The sequence below is a fragment of the Labeo rohita genome, chromosome 3 (assembly GCF_022985175.1).
Source record: "Labeo rohita strain BAU-BD-2019 chromosome 3, IGBB_LRoh.1.0, whole genome shotgun sequence".
NCBI lineage: Eukaryota > Metazoa > Chordata > Actinopteri > Cypriniformes > Cyprinidae > Labeo > Labeo rohita.
In genome coordinates, this window is record NC_066871.1 from 33,072,207 (window position 1) to 33,099,403 (window position 27,197).

General features: G+C 36.8%; 1 protein-coding gene across 1 annotated transcript; it reads left to right on the forward strand.

The window, feature by feature from the left end:
* Positions 1 to 9,198: 9,198 nt before the first annotated feature.
* Positions 9,199 to 26,459, forward strand: cacng4b (calcium channel, voltage-dependent, gamma subunit 4b). The gene is made up of 4 exons (XM_051106818.1): positions 9,199 to 9,729; positions 18,798 to 18,881; positions 18,986 to 19,126; positions 22,358 to 26,459. The coding sequence occupies exons 1-4, from the start codon at positions 9,507 to 9,509 to the stop codon at positions 22,876 to 22,878; spliced, it is 969 nt and encodes a 322-aa protein (XP_050962775.1). The 5' UTR covers positions 9,199 to 9,506; the 3' UTR covers positions 22,879 to 26,459.
* The last annotated feature ends 738 nt before the right edge of the window (positions 26,460 to 27,197 follow it).

The window sequence follows — 27,197 nt, forward strand, 5'->3', positions numbered from 1 at the left end:
TCAGATGTTTATGGATTGTTTTTTTTTTTTGTTTTGTTTTGTTTTTTTTGTTCCCCCAATACAGATATAAAATATAGATGATTTATAGTACTGTTAAAAATTGCAAGGTCAGTAAGGTTTTTTTTTTTTAATGGAATAATTCATTTGCATTAAATTGATTAAAAGTGACTGAAGATACAAATATTTCTATTTCAAATAAATGCTGTTTTTGAATATTATTCATCAGAGTAATAAAAATATTGTTTTTCACAAAAAAATATTAGGCAGCACAATCAGTTTTTTCAGTTTCTTGAGCATCAAATCAGCATATTAAAATGATTTCTGAAGGATCATGTGACACTGAAGACTGGAGTAATGATGCTGAAAATTCAGCTTTGCATCACAGGCATAAATTTCATTTTAAAATATATGAAAATAGAAATGCTATTTTAAATTTTAAGAATATTTTACTGCATTTAAGATTAATAGGTGCAGTCTTGGTGAGCATTAGAGACTTCAAAAACTTTTGAATAATGGTGTAGCTTTCAGAAGTTGTAACTTAATTGGACTAAACAAAACAATTGTAGTAGAGAAACTAGATTTTATATAAAATTATATACATAAGTGAACATTAGGCAAAATGGCTTTGATTTATTATAATTAAAGAGGCTGTAATACATTGTGTAACCTGTGGATGGCGGCACCATCTTCAACAACAACTCAAAGTGTGGAGTTAAATTTCAGTTCATTTCCCTTCAGGCAAATTTTAATTTCATTTTCACAGTTCTCAGATCTTTCCTCACCCACACAGGAACGAATTCATACACTATACAGATAAAATAACACTTTATCAAGTTTAAAGGTTTAAAAACTGATTGGGATCCAAAAATCAAACCCAGAATTTAACCACATTGTCAGTTATAATTGGAGTGAATTAGGTTAATAAGAATATGTACTGAATCAAGCACAGTATACAATACACAGATTTAGGTTGATATGAATGTTGTTCATGTAAACATGTTGTTTACAGTAGCAGGGCGCTTATCTGTATGTCAGATAATGATATAGGCCAGTTATTACATTTTAGCTATACAATCTTATTGCTCTTTTCCCTCTTAATAGAAGAATATTTGAAAGTGAACGTTTCCAAGCTAAAGAGGTTCAAGAATCAAGCATGATATTGTCAGCCCATTGTCTATTTAACTGAAAATCAATTTTCTCTCTCATGTTAATGAGAAAATTCCTTGCAACGCCGTTAGGGACACATCACAACACTCAAACCATCTGTAAGGGTGTGTTGTGTTTTACGCCTAGAGGTCTTGACAGCTGTGCCCAAGACGCTTTTATTTACATGATAGCTGTTGTGGAATATAATGGGATTAATATCTGCAGGCTAGGGTTAAAAAACAAACATGATGCCTTGATTTCACTAACACTACTCTACTCATCTGTTGTGACTTGAGGGCTAAAACTAGAGCATTTAAGTCATGTATTTCATTTGATTTGAGAAATACCTGATTTATGGATTTAGGAAACGCATAGGACTGTTTCTGGCTTCAGTGCAGTGTTCTAGTTGTTATTTACACAAAAACTATCACACAAAATGTGTTCACCCTATCTCTAAATAAGTTTTTTGGTTGTCAGATTATTCTGTTGGAGGATTATGTGACACTGAAGACCGGAGTAATGATGCTGAAAATTCAGCTTTGATCACAGGAATAAGTTACATTTGAACAGATATTAAAATGTTTGTAATTGTAATTCTATTCATTTTATTCTATTCTATTATATTCCACATTTTTCAAACTTCTTGTCCTGTGTAGCTTTGCAGGGACGCTGGAGCCTATTCTATTCTATTCTATTCTATTCTATTCTATTCTATTCTATTCTATTCTATTCCACATTTTCAAACTGCTTGTTATGTGTAGCTTTGCAGGGAAGCTAGACCGTATTCTGTTCTATTTGTTTCTATTTGACATTTTTTTCAAACTGCTTGGCCTATGTAGGTTGTCTTTTCCAATTCTATTCTAGTCTGGTCTATAATTCATTTTTTTAAACTGTTCATCCTATGTAGGCTGTGTTGCCCTATTCTATTCTATTCTATACTTATTTTTCAAACTGCTTGTTCTAAATAGGTTTTCTGGGATGCTGGAGACTATTCTATTCTATTCTATTCTATTCTATTTTATTCTATTCTCCATTTTCCAAGCTGATTGTCCTAAGTAGGTTTTCCAGGATGCTGGAGCCTATTCTATTCTATTCTATTCTATTCTATTCTATTCTATTCTATTCTATTCCACATTTTCAAACTGCTTGTCATGTGTAGTGTTGCAGGGAAGCTAGACCCTATTGTATTCTATTCTATTCTATTTGACATTTTTTCAAACTGCTTGTCCTATGTAGGTTGTCTTTTCCAATTCTATTCTAGTCTAGTCTATAATTCATTTTTTAAACTGTTCATCCTATGTAGGTTGTCTTGCCCTATTCTATTCTATTCTATTCTATTCTATTCTATACTTTTTTTTTTTCAAACTGTTTGTTCTAAGTAGGTTTTCCGGGATGCTGGAACCTATTCTATTCTATTCTATTCTATTCTATTCTATTCTATTCTATTCTATTCATTTTTCAAACTGCTTGTCCTGTGTAGCTTTGCAGGGAACCTAGAGCCTATTCTATTCTATTCTACATTTTTCCAAACTGCTTGTCCTATGTAAGTTGTCTTGTCCTATTCCATTCTATTCTGTTCTATTCTATTCTATTTTATTGTAATATTCTATTCTGTTGTTCTGTTATATCCTTAATCAAAATATTTATGGATGAGTAGATAAATATGTACATGTAAGATTTTCATGTAACATATTTAGTTCTCATTGTACCACAATGTTGTATAATAATCTAGATTTTTCTTTTACTGACCAGCACCCATAACTAATCATGATTAGATTAGATTCAAACTCATTGTCATTGTTCAGAGTACAAAGCCAATGAAACACATTTTTTGTTGCATAGCAACCATCCGTTATGTCAGGGACTATAATTTCTGGCGGATATACACTTATGAATATGCTTGATAAAATAATATTAAGATGAAAATGTAAAATATGATACAGTAACCCCTAAAAATATTTGAGTAGCAAATCATCATATTAGAATGATTCCTGGAGGATCATGTGACACTGAAGACTGGAGTAATGATGCTGAAAATTCAACTTTGGTCACAGGAATAAGTTACATTTTAACAGATATTAAAATAGAAAATTGTTATGTTTATAACTCTAAACACGATTTATAATTCAAAATATTTCTTTTTTATGGTATTTTTTTTCATATGCATATGAGACTTCAAATCCAAAAATCCTCCTGACCCCAAACATTTGAACAGTAGTGTGTATCAGAATTTGTGACAGCAAATATAATGTAAAACCCATATGCAGACGGGCTGTCACTTCTGCCCTTCTTACATAGGTCAAGGTGGAGTATGCACAGAACCTTCTATCAGTGAGTGCTTTCTAAAAATAATGCTGTATAAAGGTCAGAGTGCTGACCTTTGTTGTGTTGGTCTACTTGTCAGACAATGTGGCCTCTCCTTGAAGAATATCACGCTCAACCTGCAGCTTTAATTGGTGTTAACATCACGTTTTCTGGCTTATTTCACACCTACCACTCTTCAGTTACCACAGATGCATCCTGGCAACATAATCTCAAAGGTTTTAATTTACACGGCATACATCAATATACAGCTGTGAAGACACATGGGATGTTGTACAAAAGATGAAATAACATATCATATAACATATCAGAAGCATTTGTGTTGTCACTCATCTGTCTGTTTAAATTAGCTATACTATTGCTTGTACTTGGGTTAGGTTTTTTGTTCAAACCACAGCTCTAAGTACTAAACAATGTAATTCCTCCAACACTGTTTCTGATAAAGTCATGAATGATATCTCAAATCCTGCAGCATTTTGAGGAGAGGTGTGATATTGCTTCTCTATTCAATCAAATTTACAAAAAACTTCCTATAGACTTACACTGATGGAACCACTTGTGTCATATTTAGATAATAGAAATTGGGACTAGAGACTTGCGGGTGGGCTCCAACATAGCAACCATCAGAACACCCTATGAAAACCCTAGCAACTGCAAAACAACACACTAAAAATCTCGCACATCATCTTAGCAACTCCCTGGCCACCACCCAGATCATCACCCAGAACTGCATAACAACATGCTACATCATCAAGCATCGAGCATCATCTGCATTCCAAGACATTCTGCATGTCAGTTTTACACTGGCTTACACAACATACTTTTTTTTAAATAAAGTCTAAATTTGTGTAATGTTAATTCTATTCTATTTTATTCTGTTCTATTCTAATTTAGTCTAATCTATAATTAATTTTTCAAACTCTTTGTCTTATGTAGGTTGTCTTGTCTTGTCTTGTTCTATTTTATTTTATTTTATTTTATTTTATTCTGTTCTATATTTTTTTAAACTGCTTGACCTAAGTAGGTTTTCTGGGATGCTGGAGACTGTTCTATTCTATTCTATTCTCCATTTTCCAAACCACTTGTCCTATGTAGGTTCTCAGGGATGCTGAAGTCTATTCTATTCTGTTGTTCTATTCTAATTTATTCTATTCTATTCTATGTATTCTTCTATTCTATTCTATTCTATTCTATTCTATTCTATTCTATTCTATTCTATTCTATCCTGTTCTTTTCTATTATATTCTATTGTATTCTCCATTTTCCAAACCACTTGTCCTATGTAGATTCTCAGGGATGCTGAAGTCTATTCTATTCTGTTGTTCTATTCTAATTTATTCTATTCTATTCTGTTCTATTCTGTTCTATTCTATTCTATTCTATTCTATGTATTTATTCTGCTATTCTATTCTATTCTGTTCCACATTCTCAAACTGATTGTCCTGTGTAGCTTTGCAGGGAAGCTAGAGCCTATTCTATTCTATTCTATTCTATTCTATTCTATTCTATTCTATTCTATTCATTCTTCAATTTCGGGGATGCTGAAGCCTATTCTATTCTATTCCATTATATTTTTGAACTGCCTGTCCTTTGTAGGTTGTCTTGTCCAATTCTATTCTTTTCTATTCTATTCTATTCTATTCTATTCTATTCTAGTCTAGTCTAGTCTATAATTCATTTTTTAAACTTCATCCTATGTAGGTTGCTTTCCAAACTGCTGTAGCAGCTTTCCAAACTGCTTGTCCTAAGTAGGTTTTCCAGGATGCTGGAGCCTATTCTATTCTATTCTATTCTATTCTATTCTATTCTATTCTATTCTGTTCTACATTTTTCAAACTGCTTGTCCTATGTAGGTTGTCTATTCTAGTCTAGTCTAGTCTAGTCTCGTCTATAATTCATTTTTTGAATTCTTTGAGCTATTCTCTCCATTTTCCAATCTACTTGTCTTAAGTAGGTTTCCGGGATGCTGCAGCTAATTCTGTTCTGTTCTATTCTATTCTATTCTATTCTATTCTATTCTGTTCTATTCTATTCTATTCTATTCTCTATTTTTCAAACCACTTGTCCCTATGTAGGTTCTCAGGGATGCTGAAGTTTATTCTATTGTATATTCTATTCTATTCTGTTCTATTCTATTCTATTCGATTCTGTTCTATTATTCTATTCTATTCTATTCTATTCTATTCTATTCTATTCTATTCTCCATTTGTCAAACATTTTGTCCTGTTTAAGGTTGCAGAGATACTGGATTCTATTCTGTTGTGGAATTTATATAGGTAGTATTTTATAGCTTTGTCCTGTTGGTTAAAACAACATTTTTATCATTTAAAATATGACTACTAAATCAGCATACAAGTCAAAAATATGCAAAGTGTAGAAAAAAAGCACTGGTAATCAGAAACATCAAGTAAACCTAGTTTTTTTTTTTTTTTTTTTGAAGCAGAGTGTAGAGAACCAGCTAGCTGTGAATAGATCCTTTCTATTTGCTTCCTATTGATGAAGTCCTGTGTTCATCTCGATCGGCCCAATCAGTGTGTCTGCAGTCAGCTTGCTCTGAGTGCTCCAGCCTGATTCCAGCCACACATTCTCCATCGATCCACTGGGCTGATCACACACTCATCTAGGGGTCTGGCTCATTTTCTTAGGTACTCCACCTCCACCACACTTATTACACTATAAATATCAAAAACAGTCTCCAGCCTCATATGGTAACAGCACACCTGCACCTCTGTGTCTATATTATGATGTGTTCCCTGAGAAACATTCATATTGCTAATGGATTTAGTGGCTTCCATGTTCAATAGTGCAATTTTTGTGTAAAACGTGTTGAGCTAACAAACAACCGGTTGCTGTCGTAATGTCTGTTTCCCAGGAGAGACTGAATAATCGTTTTGCTCTGAAGGTCTGGCTGGACTAGATTGAAGGAGAACAGATTTATCAGGTACTTGACGCAAACTCAGTAAACAATCGCTTTTTAATGTCTCCCAATGAGGATCTATTTGATTGTCCTTCTGAGAACTCAGAAGATTTAGAGAACTGTTTCATCAGCATATGTTGCTTTAACTGTTGGTCAGATGATTGCTGGTTTATTTCTCAGATGTTATGTCGGAGTCTAATCAAATAGGTACCATGGTACTTCCATGCTATTTTAAAAGTATACTATGGAATGCTTGAAAGTTCCTTGGAGAACCACGTAAATGGCTTGATTCTTAAATAGAGTAAGCACTCAGTGTCATGGTATATATCAAAATACCCTGGTATTGCGGTCTGATACCATCACTTCCATAGTACCTTTTTTAAGGGTATTTTGGATGTACCATTAGTATACTGATGAGAAGTGTTACAATTTAATTTCCTGGGTATGGTGTACATGAAGCTGGGCCTTTGAATTAAATAAAAATGTGTGGAGATCTGGTGCAGATTATTTTATCCTTTAGCAATAAAGTCTCGTTGCTTCAAGTGGCCATCTGATAACAACGTAAAAACATCCCTTTTCTTAGTAATAGACACTTTGTCAATTATTGTGCTTTTAAATCATGTAAATGAATGATTACAGTGGTGTAATTCATCATTAGTAGCACATTTTAGAAATAATCTTTCCAATACTATGTAAAAGCAGATCTCTGTCTGTTTTTTTAAAGCACCAGTTCCTGTACTACTAATGATGATGAAATCATGCATCCATCCATTTTCCAAACCGCTTGTACTGTTGGGTCGCGGGTGATGAAATAATTTCTGGTAGCCTATAAAACCAAATAAAAAAATAAATTCCTGTTCTGTTCTGTTTTATTCTATTTTCATTTTTTCAAACTGCTTGTCATATCTAGATTGCAGGGAAGCTGGAGCCTATTCTATTCTATTCTATTCTATTCTTTCTTTTCTATTCTATTCTATTCTGTTATCCATTTTCCAAACTGCTTGTTCAAAGTAGGTTCTTAGGGATGCTGGAGCCTATTCTGTTCTATTCTATTCTATTCTATTCTATTCTATTCTATTCTATTCTTTTCTATTCTATTCTGTCCTAGCCTAGCCTAGCCTTTTATTAATTTTTCGAACTCTTCATCCTATGCAGGTTGTCTTTTTCTATTCTATTCTATTCTATTCTATTCTATTCTGTTCTGTTCTATTTTATTCTCCAAACTGCTTGTCCTAAGTAGATTTTCAGGGATGCTAAATTCTATTCTATTCTATTCTATTCTATTCTATTCTATTCTATTCTATTCTATTCTATTCTGTCCTAGCCTAGCCTAGCCTTTTATTAATTTTTCGAACTCTTCATCCTATGCAGGTTGTCTTTTTCTGTTCTATTCTATTCTATTCTATTCTATTCTATTCTATTCTGTTCTATTCTGTTCTATTTTATTCTTCAAACTGCTTGTCCTAAGTAGGTTCTCAGGGATGCTAAATTCTATTCTGTTCTATTCTATTCTATTCTATTCTATTCTATTCTATTATATTTTATTCTATTCTATTCTCAGATTTTAAAACTGCTTTCCTGTGTAGGTTTGCAGGAAAGCTAGAGCCCATTGTATTCTATTCTCAGATTTTCAAACTGCTTGTCCTGTGTAGGTTTGCAGGAAAGCTAGAGCCCATTCTATTCTATTCTCCAAACTGCTTGTCCTAAGTAGGTTCTCAGGGATGCTAAATTCTATTCTATTCTATTCTATTCTATTCTATTCTATTCTATTCTATTCTATTCTATTCTATTCTCAGATTTTCAAACTGCTTGTCCTGTGTAGGTTTGCAGGAAAGCTAGAGCCCATTCTATTCTATTCTATTCTATTCTAGTCTAGTCTATTCTAGTCTCAGATTTTCAAACTGCTTATCCTCTGTAGGTTTGCAGGAAAGCTAGAGCCCACTCTATTCTATTCTATTCTTCTATTCCAGGGGTGCTCAATCCTGGTCCTGGAGATCGACTTTCCTGCAGAGTTCAGCTCCAACCCTGACCAAACACACCTGAACCAGCTAATTAGGATCTCCAGGAGCGCTTGATAATTACAGACAGGTGGGTTTGATTAGGGTCGGAACTAAACTCTGCAGGAAAGTCGATCTCCAGGAACAGGGTTGGGCACCCCTGTTCTATTCTATTCTATTCTATTCTCAGATTTTCAAACTGATTGTTCTGTGTAGGTTTTCAGGAAAGCTAGAGCCCATTCTATTCTATTCTATTCTATTCTATTTTATTCTATTCTATTCTATTCTGGGAGGTGTGTGCAGTGTTTACAATATGGTTAGTACATGTTAAAATTATACTAAGAACACAAGTTTTCATAATTGTTTTTAAATGAATTTATATTTTCATGTAAACAATTTTAAGTTGATTTCAGAACGACTGGAACTCTGTATTGACCAATCAGGCCAGAGCCAGAACTTTCTGTTTTATAACTCTAATTTTGTTACTGGCCAAAGTTTTCTAACTCAAGCTCTTTATCGAATATTTGTAAAGAAAATAATACCCATAATAATAACACACAATAAAACACAAAGCCGTGAAAACACCGAGTATTGATTCATTTCAGTCTCTTTATTAAATCACACAAGCATCAAACCTGCACTTTATGTATCTGATTTTTGTCCTCGCTTTGTTCTTATTCTTTTCTGTGCTTTTTAAAACTCATTTAGATACAGCAGCGTTTAAGCATTTTTAATGTTAATATCGTGCATTTTCCTTCATCATCATCACGATGAAGGGATGTGAGCATCATCTTATTCCTCAGGCCATGTGTGTTTCTCATTGGTTAGTGTGACTGAAGGTGGGGTTTGAAGATCGCAATCCCAAATCAAAGCCATCTGAGTTTGGAAAAGAGGGATGTGATTATAGGAAATGGACAAGGTAATTATCAAAACTCCTTATAAAAGCATAGAAAGCAAACCCGATGTGTGAGCTCACACAGCCGCTCACTATATAAACAGCAACATGTGGAGGAGACGCGCTCAAGTTTCCTGATCACACCGACTGTCAGAACAAAAGCGGCGCCCGTGTTTGAACGATGTGTGGATTATTGCCGTGCTTATCATTATTATTATTATGAGTGGCCATGGCGTGGTGTGACCGTGGGATTCAGATGCTGCTGGCCACCGTCGGGGCTTTCGTGGCGTTTAGTTTGATGAGCATCGCCATCGGGACCGACTACTGGCTTTATTCTCGGGCATACATCTGTAACGCCACCAACATCAGCACGGACGAGACGCAGGCGCAACCCAAGAAGGTCCGCGGAGATCTCACGCACTCCGGGCTCTGGAGGATCTGCTGTATAGAGGGTACCATGTGCTTCACATCCTTTCTTAGCCTTGAGTTTTAAAAGCGACTAAACTAACTTCATTGTTCAGCCTTTTGTTCTTTGTTCTCTTCAGGAGGCTTTTGTTCTTTATCTGCGTCCAGGGTGAACTCAAAACAGACCCTTAGATGACATTTAGTTGAAGCGTGTGTGCTGTCAGTATAACCAACTCAGAGACATTAAAGTGAACCAAAATCACTTTTTTATTCATAAACGGGCCTTTAGGAAAGAAACATGACACGTGTGAGATCTTTAAAATCTTCTAATAGACTAGAGTTTAAGAAGAGCAATCAAAGCCAGATCTCAAAGCGAGCTCAAACGTTTCTCATCAAATAAATCCAAAACCAAATTTCCATAGCTCACGCTATGCGTGTCGTTCGACATTCATGTAATGAAATTTTAGGAGGAACATCTAAAACACGTTCTTTATCTAAAGAGAGCTTCTTTACGTAATGAAACAGCAGTAAAATGGTTCTCTGGGTGGCCTTTCCGTCCACAGGATCTGTCAGCAACTCATCCAAACTCATTCATCGGGCTTGGATCTCTCTCAAGTTAACATAACTTGACGTTCACTTGGAAGGGAGTGAAAATGCTCCCCCATTTCTCTCGGTCGACACCAGCGGGTTTCTTGAATGGACGGAAAGGCGTAATCAGTCCGGAGATTCTCCTCATAAAACCTCTTCCTTCATTCATGTCTTTCTTGCATTTGATGCTGTTGCTTGGAAACAATATGTCTGAAATCACTATGGTAACGTGGCCAATGTTTAAAAATAGATGAATCTGTTGCTTCTTATGACTGTCCATAGAAAAGAAAAAGACCGACAGACACCAGAGACAGACAGACAGATGTTTAACAGCATATATGTTCATATAGTTTCGAGAGAGGACCGGCTTTTCCCACGTCATATGCAATTTTGGCAGAGCTTTGACTCAGACAGTCAGACTGATTACATCATACTTGCGTTCATAGGCTAAACAAGGACATCATAGTTGATGAACAGTGCTAACTTATTACTTATCCTTCACTAAAATGTTGTCAGGCTTCTTTTTAAGAGCAGACCTCATACTGACAAAAGAAAATGAGTTTGTTTGTCAGTAAATTAGTTGACACTGGTAATTAGTGTATTGCCAGTTTATAGCGTGAAGAAGAAACTTATTTTAGGTACCAAAGAAACATTTTTATTTAATTTAATTTTTTATTTTATTTTAGTTAAGTGGTGCTGATATCCAAAGTCAACAGGGCATAGGTCAAGGTTTTTGTTTATTTAATTTCTTATTTTATTCAAACTGATCAAAATGTGTAGATCTATCTAAAATACTACAGTTCTGACCTCGTTTTTGACCCCCATGTACTGGAATTAAAATCTTATTAAAAAAAAGAATAATAAATGACATTAAAATAAATAAATAAATAACTTCAAGTAATACATTTATTTATTTATTTTTTGTTATTTTTATTTATTTTAAAATTATTATTATTTTTTAGGTTTTATTAAATGAAAGTTTAATTAAGTTTTCTTACTTAAACCTAAATAAACACCACTTAATAAAATAAAATAAAGTAAAATAAAATAAATCCATGCTTTGAGCCCTGAGTGTACTTAATCGACTATGGTGATTATTCTTTTGTTTGTGAGATTAGGGGGTATTGGAAGGGAAGAGCTGTCACTTTTGCCATTCCCAGTGTGCGCAACAGATCTGTAATTAAATGCAGTGGCTGAAAGGCCACAGAGTCTCTAATTAGCCACCGGGTTTGACTTCCGCCACCGATCCACACTGAATAACACAGTCATAACGAGCTTTGAGCACGTGCCAGGTGCCGTACCGCCATTCTTGCCGCTCACCTTTCCTGCATAAATCTCAAATAAATGCTGTTTGCCAAGAGATGTGTCATGCAAATACAACACTGCTGGAAAAATGCTGCTTTGTATTTAGCTATTTCTTCTGTCGTTAATAAGAATATATTTTAAGAAAAACAAATATATGTATATATATATATATATATATATATATATATATATATAAACAAGGTAGACAAACAACAGTGACTGGTACACAAAACAACAAAACAACAGTCAATAAATAAATAAATAAATAGACCCCTAAACAATTACATATAGAAAATAGATGCATATTAAACAAATACATCTACAAACATCTAGGGAAATTTTTAATAGAGTTTTAAAAGATTTGTCAGTGTCTGCTTCCTTGTAGTGACGGACAGTATTGCTTCAGTATTAGTTATATATTATTATAGTATTTATATAGTATTTATTTAGTAAATATTATTTTTTGAATTAGCCTATATTTTTATTTTATTTTAGTTGTAGTTTTTAAAAAGCTTTTTCCATCTTTTATTCATTTATTTATTTATTGTAGTTTTTTAAAGTTTTTTTTTTAGTTAGTGAGTTTAGTTAGCATTTTTCAGTCAATTTTGTCATGCAGTTTTGACATTATTTATTTATTTATTGTTTCCATTTAGCTTTATTTTCATTTCAGGTTTAGTTTTAGTAATTTTAGTTAGTGGCCAATTAAATATAAAATATATTAAATATATAAATATTTATAAAATAAATTAAACATTAAATATATAAAATTCTAATTTTCATTTCATTTCTTTTTTCTTTTCTTTTTCTTTTTTTTTTTTAGTTTTTTCATCAAATATTTTATTTTATTTTCATTTTATTGGTAACACTTTACAGTAAGGTTCATTAGTCAGCATTAGTTAACTAAACTAAGAATGAACAATACTTATACAGCATTTATTAATCTTAGTTAATGTTAATGTTATTTTTGCATTTACTAGTGCATTATTAAAATCACAAGTTGTGTTTGTTAACATTAATTAATGCACTGTTAGCTAACATGAGCAAACAATGAACAACTGTATTTTTATTAACTAACATTAACAAAGATTAATAAATACTGTAATAAATGTATTGATCATTGTCCATTCATGTTAGTGAATACATTAACTAATGTTAACAAATGACACCCTTTATTTTATTTTATTTTATTTTATTTTTTAATTGTTAAATGTCAGAAAAAACTATTTAGTTTTAATTTTAGTTTTACATGTCTACTAATGAGACATCATTTTTATGTGTATGAATAAACAGCTTCAATGATTTATTCACATGATGGCATTTTAATATTACAATTAGTTTTTTGTATTTTCCATGACACTGCAATGCAAGCATGTGACTGTTTGTTAGGGCGTTGCTATGTGGTTCCTCCAGAATTTAAAGCTACTAAAATGTTACACAGCTGCTAGGGTGTTCTGGGTTGTTGCTAGGGCATTGCTAAGTGGTTTCCAAGGTGTTCTTGGAGTGCTTGTTAAAATACACAGCATTCTTTCACACGATTTGAGATATGATGTCCATAGCACAAATACCAAAGTCTAATACTTGTTTGTAATGTAGTTTGCTGAACTCCCTAACGGTAAGTATGAGCAATAACAATACTAATAGTTGCCTCAGCAAAGAAGTCAGTATATCACCAAGGCAGTCTTCATATTGATCGATTTGAAATGACAAACAAAAGCACACTTGCCCAGCACGCAAACCACTGATTGGTTTAACTCCTCGACAAGACGAGCGATTGGCCGCCCTGGCCCGATTCACAATTATGACAAAAGGCAGAAGGCGGGGAATGTGGCAGCTGTTTCCTCGCCGCACTAGATGTGCCCGGTGGGGATGTGGGCCTGTGAGGCAGGAGGGGAGCTTTTGGCATGGGGGAGAGGAGCATGTTGCTGTCTGCTGTATTAAACCACAATGAAGATGTCAAAGGCATCCTTGGAGACATTATGGAAATCAGATTGCTGGATCAGACCTGAGGTTGCCATGGAGAAGACATGCTCAGCGATGAGCATTGTCACCTCCAGGCAGGCCGCAGGGACTGAGCGCTCGTTTTCTCCTCTCTCACGCTCCCTCTCTGATGTGTCTCCGTGTCAGTCAGGCGAAGTTCCTTATTTTGTCTTTATGAGGCTTGGTACACTTCAGTCACTGGGCCAATAACAAGCTCCTATAAATCAACAGCCTGAGCGGAGCTTTACATAAGATCCTATGGCTCTCCACACTCACTGTACACACTTACAGAAGTTATGAACTCTAAGAGCCCGTGTGGATGTACAGTTGGGTCTGAAAGTCTAAGAACTTCCTAGAAATGTCCAATTTGTTTGTTAATTTGGAGATATACAATGGCATTGTGCATTTGAGCTGCAAAATGGGCCCGATTTTCTTGCTTTGAGTACCTGATGTTTTTTGGATCATTTTCAGATCTTGTTGATGATCAGCTTTTATGTCTACAATATGATCGTTCACCCAAAAATTAAAACTAGCCCTTTATTTAGTCACCCTCCAGGCATTCTAGATGTATATGACTTTAAAAATTATCCGCCACTTCCAAGCTCTAGAATGGCATAGGTGGGTGTTTCTCTTCATCAGTCCAAAACAAGTCCAATAAAGTGCATCCATCCATGATGAAAAGTGCCTCACATGGATTTGAATAAAGGCCCCTGTAGCGAAGCGATGCGTTTTTGTAAGAAAAATATCCATATTCAAAACGTAAGAATCACTTTAAATGACACTAGTCATACACCGAAGCAGCTCTCAGCGGATGCCAAAGGACGTCGGCGTTGCGCATGTGCCGGTAAGTCTCGCACAAACCAGTGTTTGTTTACAGGAGCAAAGGAAGCAAAGTTTCCTTTTGGTTTATATCGAAATCCTCCAACATTTTCCTTTACAAATCCTCATTTTGAACTTCTAATTCTTGATTATTGCTGTGTCTCCATGGCGCATTTGTGTTCGTCATGTCTGAACGATGCTTGCGCTACGCCAACGTCCTACGTCATTCGCCCAGAAAGGCTTCCATGTATGACTACTTGGTGCATGCTAGATTAAAGCGATTCTTATTTTGAATATGGATTCTTTTCTTACAAAACTGCATCAATTCACAACAGGAGGCCTTTATTCACCCCTCAGATCTGTGTGAGGCACTTTTTATTATGGAAGGATGCATTTTATTGGACTTGTTTTGGACTGATGAAGAGAAACACCCACCCATTGTCATTCTAAAGCTTGGAAGTGCCAGGATAATTTTTAATATAACTCAGATTGCATTCATCTGAAAGAAGGAAGTCATATACACCTAGGATGCCTGGAGGGTGAGTAAATAATGGGCTAATTTTAATTTTTGGGTGAACTATCCTTCTAAGTAATTTTTTAATAACAAAAATGATGGTTTAAAATATCCACAAGAGATAATAAAGGCATTGCAACTAGAAACACCTAGTTGCACCTGGTGCTCAAATGTGAGTGGGAAATGGATGTTTTTAAAATTACCTTTTGACAACCCTACGCAACCAAATTGGAAACAATAGACCATTTTGAGGGATGTAAACAATAACAGTCTAACACATTTCCAGTTTCAGTTTTACATGTGTAATTTCAATAACTTTTGAGAATCAAAAAACTTATGACAGTTGTTAATGTTAGTTATGACTGCATTGGCTCCTGTTAATGTTTTAAAATAGTTTGATGATTAGCAGGAAATGTCCATGGATCAGTGGCATCACTGCTTTGATATGATCTATAAATAAAGATTACAATATTTCTGGCATATATATATATATATATATAGAAAGAAAGAGAGAGAGAGAGATAGGTAGATATAGATATTTATACAACAGTTCTTTCTGGTCCTCAAATCTGATTGGCTGAGGGGAGTTTGATATTCTAGTGATAACAGAACTCCAACCGTTTCACTGTTTGTATCGCTCCACTTGTGGTAATTCTCACAGGAGAATGTTGTGGTGGATGTCCAAATCCACTATAATTTTATAAATAATGCTGTTTTTGTGTCACAGAATTTATAGACTTTGAATATGTGGTTTGCTAATAAAGATAATGTCTATTTGAAAATTTGCTTAGATGTTTACAGAGATGTGAGCTCCAGGGCATCAGCGTGCATTTAGCACTCATTAACCCCCGAGAGCAGCCTTACCTCGGCCAGATCTTCTGGAATTTACTGCTGTTGATGGCTGTTGTTGTTTATTATTTATATAAATAATCATAGTATTTATTAATAGTATTTAGTAAATGGTGTGTGTATTCGTGATGGTAATTTTAGTTACATTAGATGGCGAAAAGAGACTTTTATTTTTTACTTTTTTTAAGATTTTTATATTGAAAGAGACTGAAACAGGGTTGTAAACAAGGAAATTTTACTTTCAACAACACCTTGTGAGGCACAGCCAACGAATGCATTGAGCATCGCTGTCATCGGAAATCACCCTCAACAGATGAAAGGATAGTACGACTAAGATATCCTCAGCGGACATTCAGACTAATGTTTTATTGTGAATATGAGATTGAGCTGAAGAATGAATGCTGTATCAGATGCAGGTAATCACACTCGCTCAGTCCATCTCTAATACTCTACATAATACAGTGAGCTTTTAATACAGTAATGAGTTGGGTTTTCAATGAAGCAACAAAGTTCCTTCATTACTAGTTCTAAAGTGACATTTTCGATTTCGTAATAAAGGCTTGGGCTCAGCTGTTAAACCATCAAACTGAGATTTAAATCCGTGGTGGAAGGAAGTAGTTCTGCACAAAAAGTGGGTTTTTAAAGATACTCAGTTGTTGTTTCTTATGTATTTACACATTCATGTCGTCGAACTGTTGTGTAACTGTTGTATAACGGCCGTGTAATGCCCAAATAACAGCCGTGCTGATATACAGCCATATTGCACAGCTATGAGTGTGTAAATATTATAATAGTAAATAGAATAGAATAGAATAGAATAGAAAAGAATAGAATAGAATAATCTTTATCGTCATTATACACAGGTACAGTTGAACTCTATTAGGCTTTTGCCCTGCAAATAAATTAGAGAATTAAATAAGAACAATATTAATAACCAACAGATAAATGAATAACAATAAAATAAGTACAAGAAGTACAAAAGCCATAACTGAATTATCCAATATCAAATATTAAAACGCATGAAGCGTAAACATTCTGTTTTTTGTTTCAACAGACAAATAAGTATCGATTAATATCATATAACATCTGTCATAATATTACTAATTATTGGACCGTTTATAGTGGCCAACATTTCTGGATGTGCATCACTAATAAGAAAGCAAAACTAAAGTGCACACTGGGAAAGAGGATCATTTTTTTCTCTCCTCAGATTCAGTTATTGAACAGCATCCCATTGTTGATGGATATTTTTACACATTATTGTCCCAAGGGGTTCCAAGGATAGGTCATGACCCAGGAACAAGATTTATTGTTGAGGTTTATTATTATATTCTCACTGTGTGACTTTCATACATACTGTTATAAAGTATGCTATTCTGATTGATTAAAAAGTCTCATACTGAAATGCAGTTTTTACTTTGTGAAAATCCATGTATACAGATTCAGCATGAAATGGTGTTGGCATCCAATTTAACTTTAGTAATGTGACATAGCTCAGTGTGAAACAGGATATTTCATGAGAAGGCAGCGAGGCTGTAACTTCACACTTTGGTAATTGATTAGATGTTGAAAAGTGCTTTGTAAATGAGAGGTCAATATGACCACAAATGTGTATTAAAAGTGAATTTGAATCTCATAACTTAAAAAAAAATATATGAATTTGAAATTATACGAAGAAGATTTATCAGAAGATAAAACCATAGTAATCTGATAGACACAATGGCACTTGATGATATTCATATTCATATTCATGTACCATAGTATTTACATGTTACTCCAAGATGCTTCAAACCATGGTACCACATAGAATAGAATACCAGTCTATCTATATAAAAAACAAACTATTTTATTTTATTTCATGCACATGTTTATAAACTAAATCTGTGATATAATGTTTCCAGTTTAAAATATATATTGCTTTATATTAAGGGGTTTTGTTTTTTTAACAATGACTAGACTAGAAAACACATGCCCCACTTTCTCAGACCTATTTAATACTAATTAATTTGCTCCTTTTTTAACACTAGACCCAATTAATGGCATGCTGGGCCACACAAAAGCTGTGTCACAGGGAGTAGACTCCACCTGGAGACAGACAGAGGGAGGGAGGTTTGCAATGTGACACTTTATGATGTATGTTAAGACCCGCTGAACACATATCTCCTCGCTTAAAGTCAAGATCAAATCAAAAATGAACATAACTTTCTAAATACACATTCCTGAGTCTTTTCAATCACAAAGCTTGCTCTGCTTCTGAAACAACTTTACAATTCTGTTTACATAACCTAGGGCATTTTGGCTACTGGCTATTGGCGAAGTATCAAAGAATATAAAATAATAACAAAAAACAACTGTGTATTAAGTCACATAGAAATATGTCACATTATGGAATTAAAATCAGTTCCAGCAACTGTTTGTTCAAGCAATGGCTTTCCATTTTGTACCATGGCTAGCCAATGGAAATTATGCTATATAGAAATTGTGTTTGCATCCAAAACATTGCATTTTATGACATTTAAAAGTATTAGAGCGTTTACAGCATTTTCAATGTAAACAATAGAGCAATATTGAGCCTGTTGGCTTGCCATACATCTAGCACATGTTTACAAAGAAAAATAATTAAAATGCCCAGTGGAACACAAAAATGCATTCTGTGTGAATCAGACTTTAGTGTAAACAGTGCAGAGAATTGCATCATGTGCGTCAGAACTTTATTATTGGCCCAAAGCAGACTTCTTACTTAAGTGCGTCTAGACCTTGTGCATGCTCATACTAGTAATCTTATGCTTTGTTCACACATAGCATCAAAACTGTAATTTACTGGTAATTTTCCGGCGATGCCTGTATGTGTGAAAGCCCCCGTTGACTTTAAAGTCTGTCACTGAACAATTCTGAGGCTTAAAATTTCATCCTCGACTGCTTCAAAACAGAACAAATTCCTACCATATGCAGGATGTTTTTAATTGTTTGTTCTGCTGCCCAGTATTCTCACTTATGCTTGGTGATTTGCATTGTTTCCAGGTCCTCACGACTCTAATCTTAACCGGTTTCATTTTTCTGTAGGTCTCAACAAAGGAAGTTGTTACCGAATCAATCATTTCCCAGATGACAATGATTATGACACAGACAGCTCTGAATATCTCTTACGTGAGTGATTCTCTCTTCAGAAATATTACAGTGTTACTGTCGATACCTCAATGTTCTTATCATGCAAAAGTAAAAGCTGTGTTTATATGTGTGTGTGCGAACAGGAATTGTGCGTGCCTCCAGTGTGTTCCCTATCCTCAGTACCATTTTGCTCTTGCTGGGGGGGCTGTGTGTCGGTGTAGGACGCATCTACAACAAGAGGAACAACATATTACTCAGCGCCGGGATACTATTTGTGGCAGCAGGTGAACTTGCTAATGACCACCAGCTAACATGCACACAGGGGTTTTTAAATTCACTTAAGACATATTTAGCACCATTACTGAATACAATTTTGTTAAGTGAATATAATTGTAATATAATGTAGGAGAATTTCCATGCTTTGATAGCCCAGCGTATCCCTGCTGTTACTGGCCGGTGCACTGGAACTGAGGGGGCGACGACAACTCCCCCATATTTTTAGCTGTTATCCAACTGAATTTAGTGGGTTGATATTGCTTGTTTTAAAAGTGCCTTCCTTGTATGGACTGTAATTCACTATAGCTTCATCACCTGATACTTGTAAAGACGATGAAAAGACTCTAGCAAAACAGTAAAAGAATGTGTAAAGTACTTGAGTATTAAGGTAAATGACATAGTGTGTCTTGGCGGGTCATGCGTTCCCTAGATGCTGCATTAGCATCTGTTGATAATTCCCACAGTATATCAAAATGCATATGATATTGTAAAGGTCAAGATCCACACGTAAACCAAGTGGTTTTATAATACCTGGAAAGTTACCCGTTAGTACCTGGAAAGCAGTCTGTTTTTCAACCAGATGGGCAGGGGCTAATTGAACCATGCTAATGTAATGGAGGCCTGCTACAAAGAGTTGTGGTAAACCTCACTCCTCTGGCCTCAAGGCTAGAGGCTATGCTCTTTAGCGTCCTTTTTAGCATTCCTGCCACACAGGACAGTTAACATTGGTTCAAATCCCTCTCAGAGTGGACGGAAAGGAAAGGACATGACATGTAGCCAAGTATGGCGTCCCATACTCGGAATTTGTGTTCACCCATCTAAGTAAACACACACACAGCAGTGAGTAGTGAACACACACACTGTGAACACACACTCGGAGCAGTGGGCAGCCATTTTTGATGCAGCGCCCGGGAAGCAGTTGTGGGTTTGTGCCTTGCTCAAGTTATGGAAGCAGTTGGGGGTATGTGCCTTGTTCAAGTCATGCATTGAAGGTTGAAGGTAGAAGACAACGCTGTACACCCCCACCTACAATCCCTGCCGGCAACAAGACTTGAACCCACAACCTTTGGGTTACAAGTCAGACTCTCTTACCATTAGGCCACAACTGCATCCTGAGTGGTGCGGTAGGACCAGTTGCATTGGTCCCTTGACCCGAATAGGAGTTAGGTTTAGGGTGTTGAGTGGCAGAGATGAGCTAGTAAAAGCTATGCAGGTAGACCTCACTCCCTTGGCTTTAAGAAGCACACTAGCAACTGATGTTGAAGGCTGTGGTCTTTAAGATCGTTGTTAACAGGTGGCCTCCTATGCTGGTTGATGCTGGTGCAAATCTTGGTGCCGTGACCCGTATGGGAGTGAGCTTTAGGGTTGAGAGTGTAATAGAGGCAAACTGCGCAGGTAAACCTCACTTTCCTGGCCTCAAGGCTAGAGGCTATGTTCTTTAGCATCCTTGTTAGTATTCCAGCCTCTCATGACAGTTGACACCTGTTTAAATCCCTCTCAGAGTGGCGAGAGTAGGACCAGTTACACTGGTGCCTTGACCCAAATAGGAGTGACATTTAAAAGGGGTGGTTGACAGAGGCAAGCTAGCAAGAGCTGTGCATATAGACCTCACTCCATTGGTCTCAAGAGGCACACTAGTAACTGATGTGGTCTTTAGTATCCTTGTTAACGGATGGCTTTCCAATGCAGGTTGACACTGGTTCAAATCCCTCTAGGAGTGGTGCAAGTAGGACTAATTGCATTAGTGCCTTGACCCAAATAGGAGTGAGGAATGGAGAGTGCAACAGAGGTAAGCTGTGCAGGTAAACTTCACTCCCCTGGCCTCAAGAAGCACACTACCAGCTGTTGCTAGAGGCTGTGGTCTTTAGCATCCTTGTTAACGGATGGCCTCCCATGCTGGTTGACGGTGGTTCAAATCTTGGTGCCGTGATCCGGATGGGAGTGAGCTTTAGGGTGGAGAATGTAACAGAGGCAAGTTATGCAGGTAAATTTCACTCCTCTGGCCTCAAGAGGCACACTAGCAACTGATATTAGAGGCTGTTGTCTTTAACATCCTTGTTAGCAGACAGCCTCCTATGCCGGTTGATAATGATTAAAATCTTGGTGGCGTGACCCAAATGGGATTGAGCTTTAGGGCTGCAGTTCAACAGAGGCAAGCTGTGCAGGTAGACCTCTTTTCCCTGTCTTCAAAAGGCACACTAGAAACTGATGTTAGAGGCTGTGGTCTTTAGCATCCCTGTTAGCGGATGGCCTCCCATGCTGGGAGACCCTGATTTAAATCTTGGTGCCATGACCCGGATGGGTGTGAGCTTTAGTGTAACAGAGGTAAACTGCGCAGGTAAACTTCACTCCCCTGGGCTCAAGAGGCACGCTAGCAATTGATGTTAGAGGCTGTGGTCTTCAGGATCCTTGTTAGTGGATGACCTCCCATGCTGATTCAAATCTTGGTGCCGTGACCCGAATGGGAGTGAGCTTTAGGGTTGTAGTGTAACAGAGGCAAACAGCGCAGGTAAACTTCAGTTCCCTGGCTTCAAGAAGCACACTAGCAACTGATGTTAGAGGCTGTGGTTTTTAGCATCCTTGTTAGTGGATGGCCTCCCATGCTGGTTGACACTGATTCAAATCTTGGTGCCGTGACCTGAATGAGAGTGACCTTTAGGGTTGTAGTGTAACAGAGGCAAACAGCGCAGGTAAACTTCACTTCCCTGGGCTCAAGAGGAACACTAGCAACTGATGTTAGAGGCTGTGGTCTTGAGCTTTCTTGTTAGTGGTTGCCCTCCCATGCTGGTTGACGCTAATTCAAATTTTGGTGCTGTGACCCGGATGGGAATGAGCTTTAGGGTTAAGTATAACAGAGGTAAGCTGTGAAGGTAAACTTCACTTCCCTGGCCTCAAGAGGCACACCAGCAACTCATGCTAGAGTAGGGGTGTCCAAACGCGGTCCTGAAAGGACACTTTCCTGCAGAGTTCAGCTCCAGCTCGCAACAACATGCCTGCCTGGAACTTTCTAGCATCGCTAATAAGACCTTGATTAGTTGGTTCAGGTGTGTTTACTTAAGGTTGGAGCAGGACACTGGCCCTCAGAGTCTGTGCTAGAGGCTGCAGTCTTTAGTATCCTGTTTTCCACATGTTTCACATTTATCCATATATTTATCCTTTTATTGAATAAAGTAATAACTCTGTTATATTACTTATCAAATTTCTCTTATGTTTTCCTGACTCTATTTTGTGTGTGGCAGGTTTGAGCAACATCATCGGTATAATCGTCTACATCTCCAGCAATGCCGGTGACCCCAGTGACAAACGAGACGAAGACAAGAAGAGCCAGTACAACTATGGCTGGTCGTTTTACTTCGGAGCACTCTCTTTTATTGTGGCCGAGGCGGTGGCTGTTCTGGCTGTCAATATCTACATTGAGAAGAACAAAGAAGTACGGTTCAAAGCACGTCGTGAGTTCATCAAGTCTACCTCGTCTTCTTCGCCATATTCTCGCATGCCCAGCTTTCGCTACCGACGACGGCACTCACGCTCCAGCTCTCGGTCAACGGAAGCATCCCGTGAGGCGTCACCCGTGGGCATGAAGATGATGAGCTCGGTGCCCGTCGGAGAGATCAACATGTACACATTGACAAGAGACCCCCTCAAGTCAGGGACAGACAGCTCCTACAGCCCAGACCACGATTCGGGATTCCTCCAAGTGCACAACTGCTTTCCCAAAGACCTTAATGATGGTATCAACAGGAGAACAACACCTGTATGAGGGTACACACTGGAACGGAAGAGATAATATTAAGGCCATACTGAATGGATAGCCATCAGGGCTCAGTGGCCTGTGGCAGATGCCAGTGGAAGGGATACTCATTGGTGAAGCCAGTCAACGAATGACATCTCTCATCGGTGAAGGAGAAGCACTGTGTTAAGAGGGAAGGTTTTCATCTCTGCATTCAACAACCATTGTGAATACGCTAATTTATTTTTTCTTCTTGTGTTGCTCCTCACATATAAACAGGAAGTCTCAGAGAGACCCATCTCTCATCAAAGGGCAAGACACGCAAATGTAAAATGGATGGTCTTGGACAGATATTAAGAACTTTGAGTAAGCCAGTCCATTACCTTGGTTGATAAATATCTTTTTGTTTGTCAGTACAGTGCCATACTCTCAATGTATACCAATGTGATAATGACTCTCACAGTTTGAGATGGTGCTAACGTAGGCTTACAGCTGAAGCCTTCCCATTATTGTGTGTTCAGTACAGACTCGAGTTGAATACTGAACGCCCTTGTTCGTGTCACATGTTGTCTAACCCTATTCAGTGTGCCTATCATCTTGGCAGTGTCAACTGCTCAGACTTACTCTGGAGCCACTTTGCAACAGTGCAAAACTATATTCCTCTGTTTTTGTTGTTGTACAACTAGAAATATCAGTTGAATTACTAAATAATCACTGGGACAGTTTAGTTTAGGAGATTTATGACTACTAATTGTGTATAAACACCCTGCTGAAAAGACCAGCTTGGATTTTCATGATGTTCTCACTGGTTTGTTCTGGTCTGGAGCTTTCCCATCTGGTGAACCTGCTTAGACAAACTTGATCAAGGAAGTCTTGCTGGTTAAAGTTTGCAACCCATTTTATTTTTGTCATTTAATGTATTTCAGAGTGAAATGTAGAACTGGACTTGACTTCATCCATTAGAAACTGGTTGGATTCTGTAAAGTTTACTCATGTTCCAAATTATTTTTTTTCCCCAGTAATGTCCATGCAGCTATTTTCCATATAAAGAATGTGAATGAGAATCAGGACTGTAGTTCACCAAGATTACAAGAGCTTTTGTACCACATAGTTCTAGAATGGTGGTTCCTAGAGAAGCAATTTACCTCTCGGCCCATTTTCCTGGTTGCATTTGCATCGGCAGCAGGAACTCTGAAGCGGCCAACAGTGACGTCTTTATTCACGCCATTTACAAACGTCAGCAACCGGTGAATGGAGAACGCCATGATCTGAGCTGTGTGTTTTTGTTGTGTGACATGGCTTTCGTGATAACAGAGACAGAATGTAAATGCACAATTTACGCAATTAAAAGATCATGGAAATCTGATTAGATATCTTCTATGACAACTTGCAGTGTTACATATCATCGAGGCTGAGAAAAGAACACAACTCTGCAGACAACAGGTAGCTAAATGTTGTTATCACTGTTTTCCAAGTTCGTGGAGTAAATATTTTAAAAATGCCGGGTAGCCAGTGTTTCGAATGCATTTGGCCAATCTGCGTACACTTATGTCACTGGTAGTTCCTATAGAACTGTTTTAGACTCTGAAGTAGGAGCTAATTCAGTTTCCCCAAACCGAGTTCCTAGAACTAAATATGTTCCTGGTTCCTGTGGTGCAAAAGCACCAAAAAGCGTGAACTTCCACAATTCTAGGAACTATAGAAAGGTTTCTCTGGTGCGAAAGCCCCTAATGTTCTTGAGTTTATTGGACTGACTCAGTTAATACAGTTATAGTCACCAGACTGGAAAGTAAAATTATCAGTGAATAATAACTTGGAGTACTAATGGGCTACTATTATGATGCTTTCATGTCAAGTTCTCATTATGACTCATACACTGTATTCCAACTGACTGAATCATTGAGTCTCTTTAGAACTAAATCAGTCCAGTAAATGAATCATTCCAACTGTTTGTGTAACCTTGACTGTACAAAATTCTGAAAAGCTAGTTTCGAAGTCTGGTTTAGACTCCAGCGTTCCTTGCTCAGCACCAGCATCAAAAACACGTCATATGATGGTGACCAGCTCTAATGGTCTTTTCAGCAGGGAAGCATAGTAGTATTCAACAGGCCTCAAGTTTTATACTCTCACTTTGAATTCTGACTGCCATTGATAGTCAACAAGTGTCGGTAGTTAACCAGCCAGTGTTGTCGCTTTCCATTGTGAACCAGTCAAAAAGTGATGTAATTCCTCAGCCTTCATCTCCATCGAGGGGTTTCACCTTTACTAAAGCTCGGTCTTTGCCTGAATGTGGGTTAAATATAGCCACTCCTTCTGGTGAATTTGAGTGATGGCTGTGCAACGTCTGAATGGGGCACCTTTGGGGATCTGACATTGTTTGAGTCCGCTGATAAAAGGAGTGCTGAGAAATGTCAGACATCCGGAAATGAAAGGCAAGTTTTGAGCCGGTCAGCCCTGAGAAGCATTAGATAAGTATCTAGGGCAGAGCAGTATGAAAGACATCAGTGTGGCCAGTCCAGCCCTTTAGAAGACCATTCAAAGTGTCTTAGCCTCACCAGAGCCTTATGCCTGGATTTCTCTTTGAGTCGACAATATAACCTCGTCTCTTCTTTGTTACTGCTGGTTTTCCTCTCCCATCTCGCTTCCCCTCGACAGATCCTTAGTGAAGAATCTATCGCTTTTTCCCGCTAAGGTCCCAGAAGACTGTGTGAGCGGTCAAATTTGTGTTGCTAAAAGTGTTTCCTCACAAAAAGAGAGGTCGCAAGTAGATGTAAATATCTGGTAGGTGTTTCACTAAATTGAAGCATTTACAGCTACCTTTTCTTAGTAAAGCCATTTTGACACTTTTGAGCTTTTGAGCCATGGCTCTTTGTAGAACGGTGTGTGGTGGGTAGATGTAAATGTTTGCATGTTTTTCTCTAACCCATTGACTTTGTGTGCTTTTAACAGTATTATTAACAGGATGACTCCAGGATGCCTCACTGCCAAGCATCACTCACTATAAATACCTGTAATGTTCTCTCTGTTCATCATTGGAAGGCGTTTCGTCCTTCTGGTTTTCTTGATTTGCTAATGTTGTTCTCAGTATTTCTCTGTATCATGGGCAAAGTCGACATATCGTTGCTCACAGAAATAAATTTAATTGAGGTACGGTGTCTCGCTTATGCATATGTGCTTTGTTATGTGACTTTTGTGTTTTGTAACTGGACTAGGAATAATCTTACAAATAAAACAGCCTAGCAGCTGTCTATATTTGCAAAATAAAGAACATAATTAGAAAGACAACATTGCAATCACTATACTGGAAAGTAAGATTATCAGTGAATAATTCTTTGGATTACTAATGGAATACTATTATTATGCGTTTACGTCAAGTTGTGCTTATGACTCATAAACTATATTCCAACTGGCTAAATCACTGAATCACCTGAGAACTGAATCAGCCCAGTGATTGAATAATTCCAATTTTTTTTTTTCCATTGGTTTGAATAATACTCATACAGGTTTGAAATGACATGAGAATGAAAAAACGCGAAAATGTACCTCTTATAAAGTACACGTGCTGTTCTTTCTCTATGGATAATGCTGAGAAACAAAATGAGGAGTGTCATATAAAACAGGCCAAAATGTCAGCATTTTGAACATTTTCTGATACAATCCAGTGACACTAGCTTCCTGTCTCCGAACTGTTTTGACATCTAAAATAAATGAAGATTTTCTTGACTTTTGTATAAATAGTGAGTCTGGCCTTCCAGTGACAAGAATGAATGGTCTCAGTCTATGGTGAATTGTACATTCCTCTTACTTCTCCACCAAGGGGATATGTGCTGAAGAATCATTTATTTAAAGCAGATTGTTAATTTATCTTCAAAGTAAGGACATCAGAACAAATATTTGTCACTTAAACAGAATAAAATAAAATTATAAAATCATATTTAGATAGGCTACTGGTATGTAAGTCTACATTAACGCTACTTGTAGTTTAGGTTAAACACAAATAAGCACAAAATTATTACATTTATAAAAATTAAATAAATAAAAAAAATAAAAAAAAATTTGATTAATAGGGGTGGTATGCTATGCTTATTGCAATATTCCTCTATAGAATAGTATATATATAGATAGGTATAACATTTGATTACTGAATAAGCCAAATACAAGTCTTTCTGATCTCACACACACGTTTACTGTACAAATACAAAATTTTACTGTTTGCATTTCTAGTACAAGCCTCTTTCCTTAGCTGAAGTATGCAAACCTCTCTGCCACATGCACTAGAAACAATTGAAAGTTAAATTTTCAAATGAAAATGGCAACAGGATTATTATTTTATAAAGTATGCGTTAATG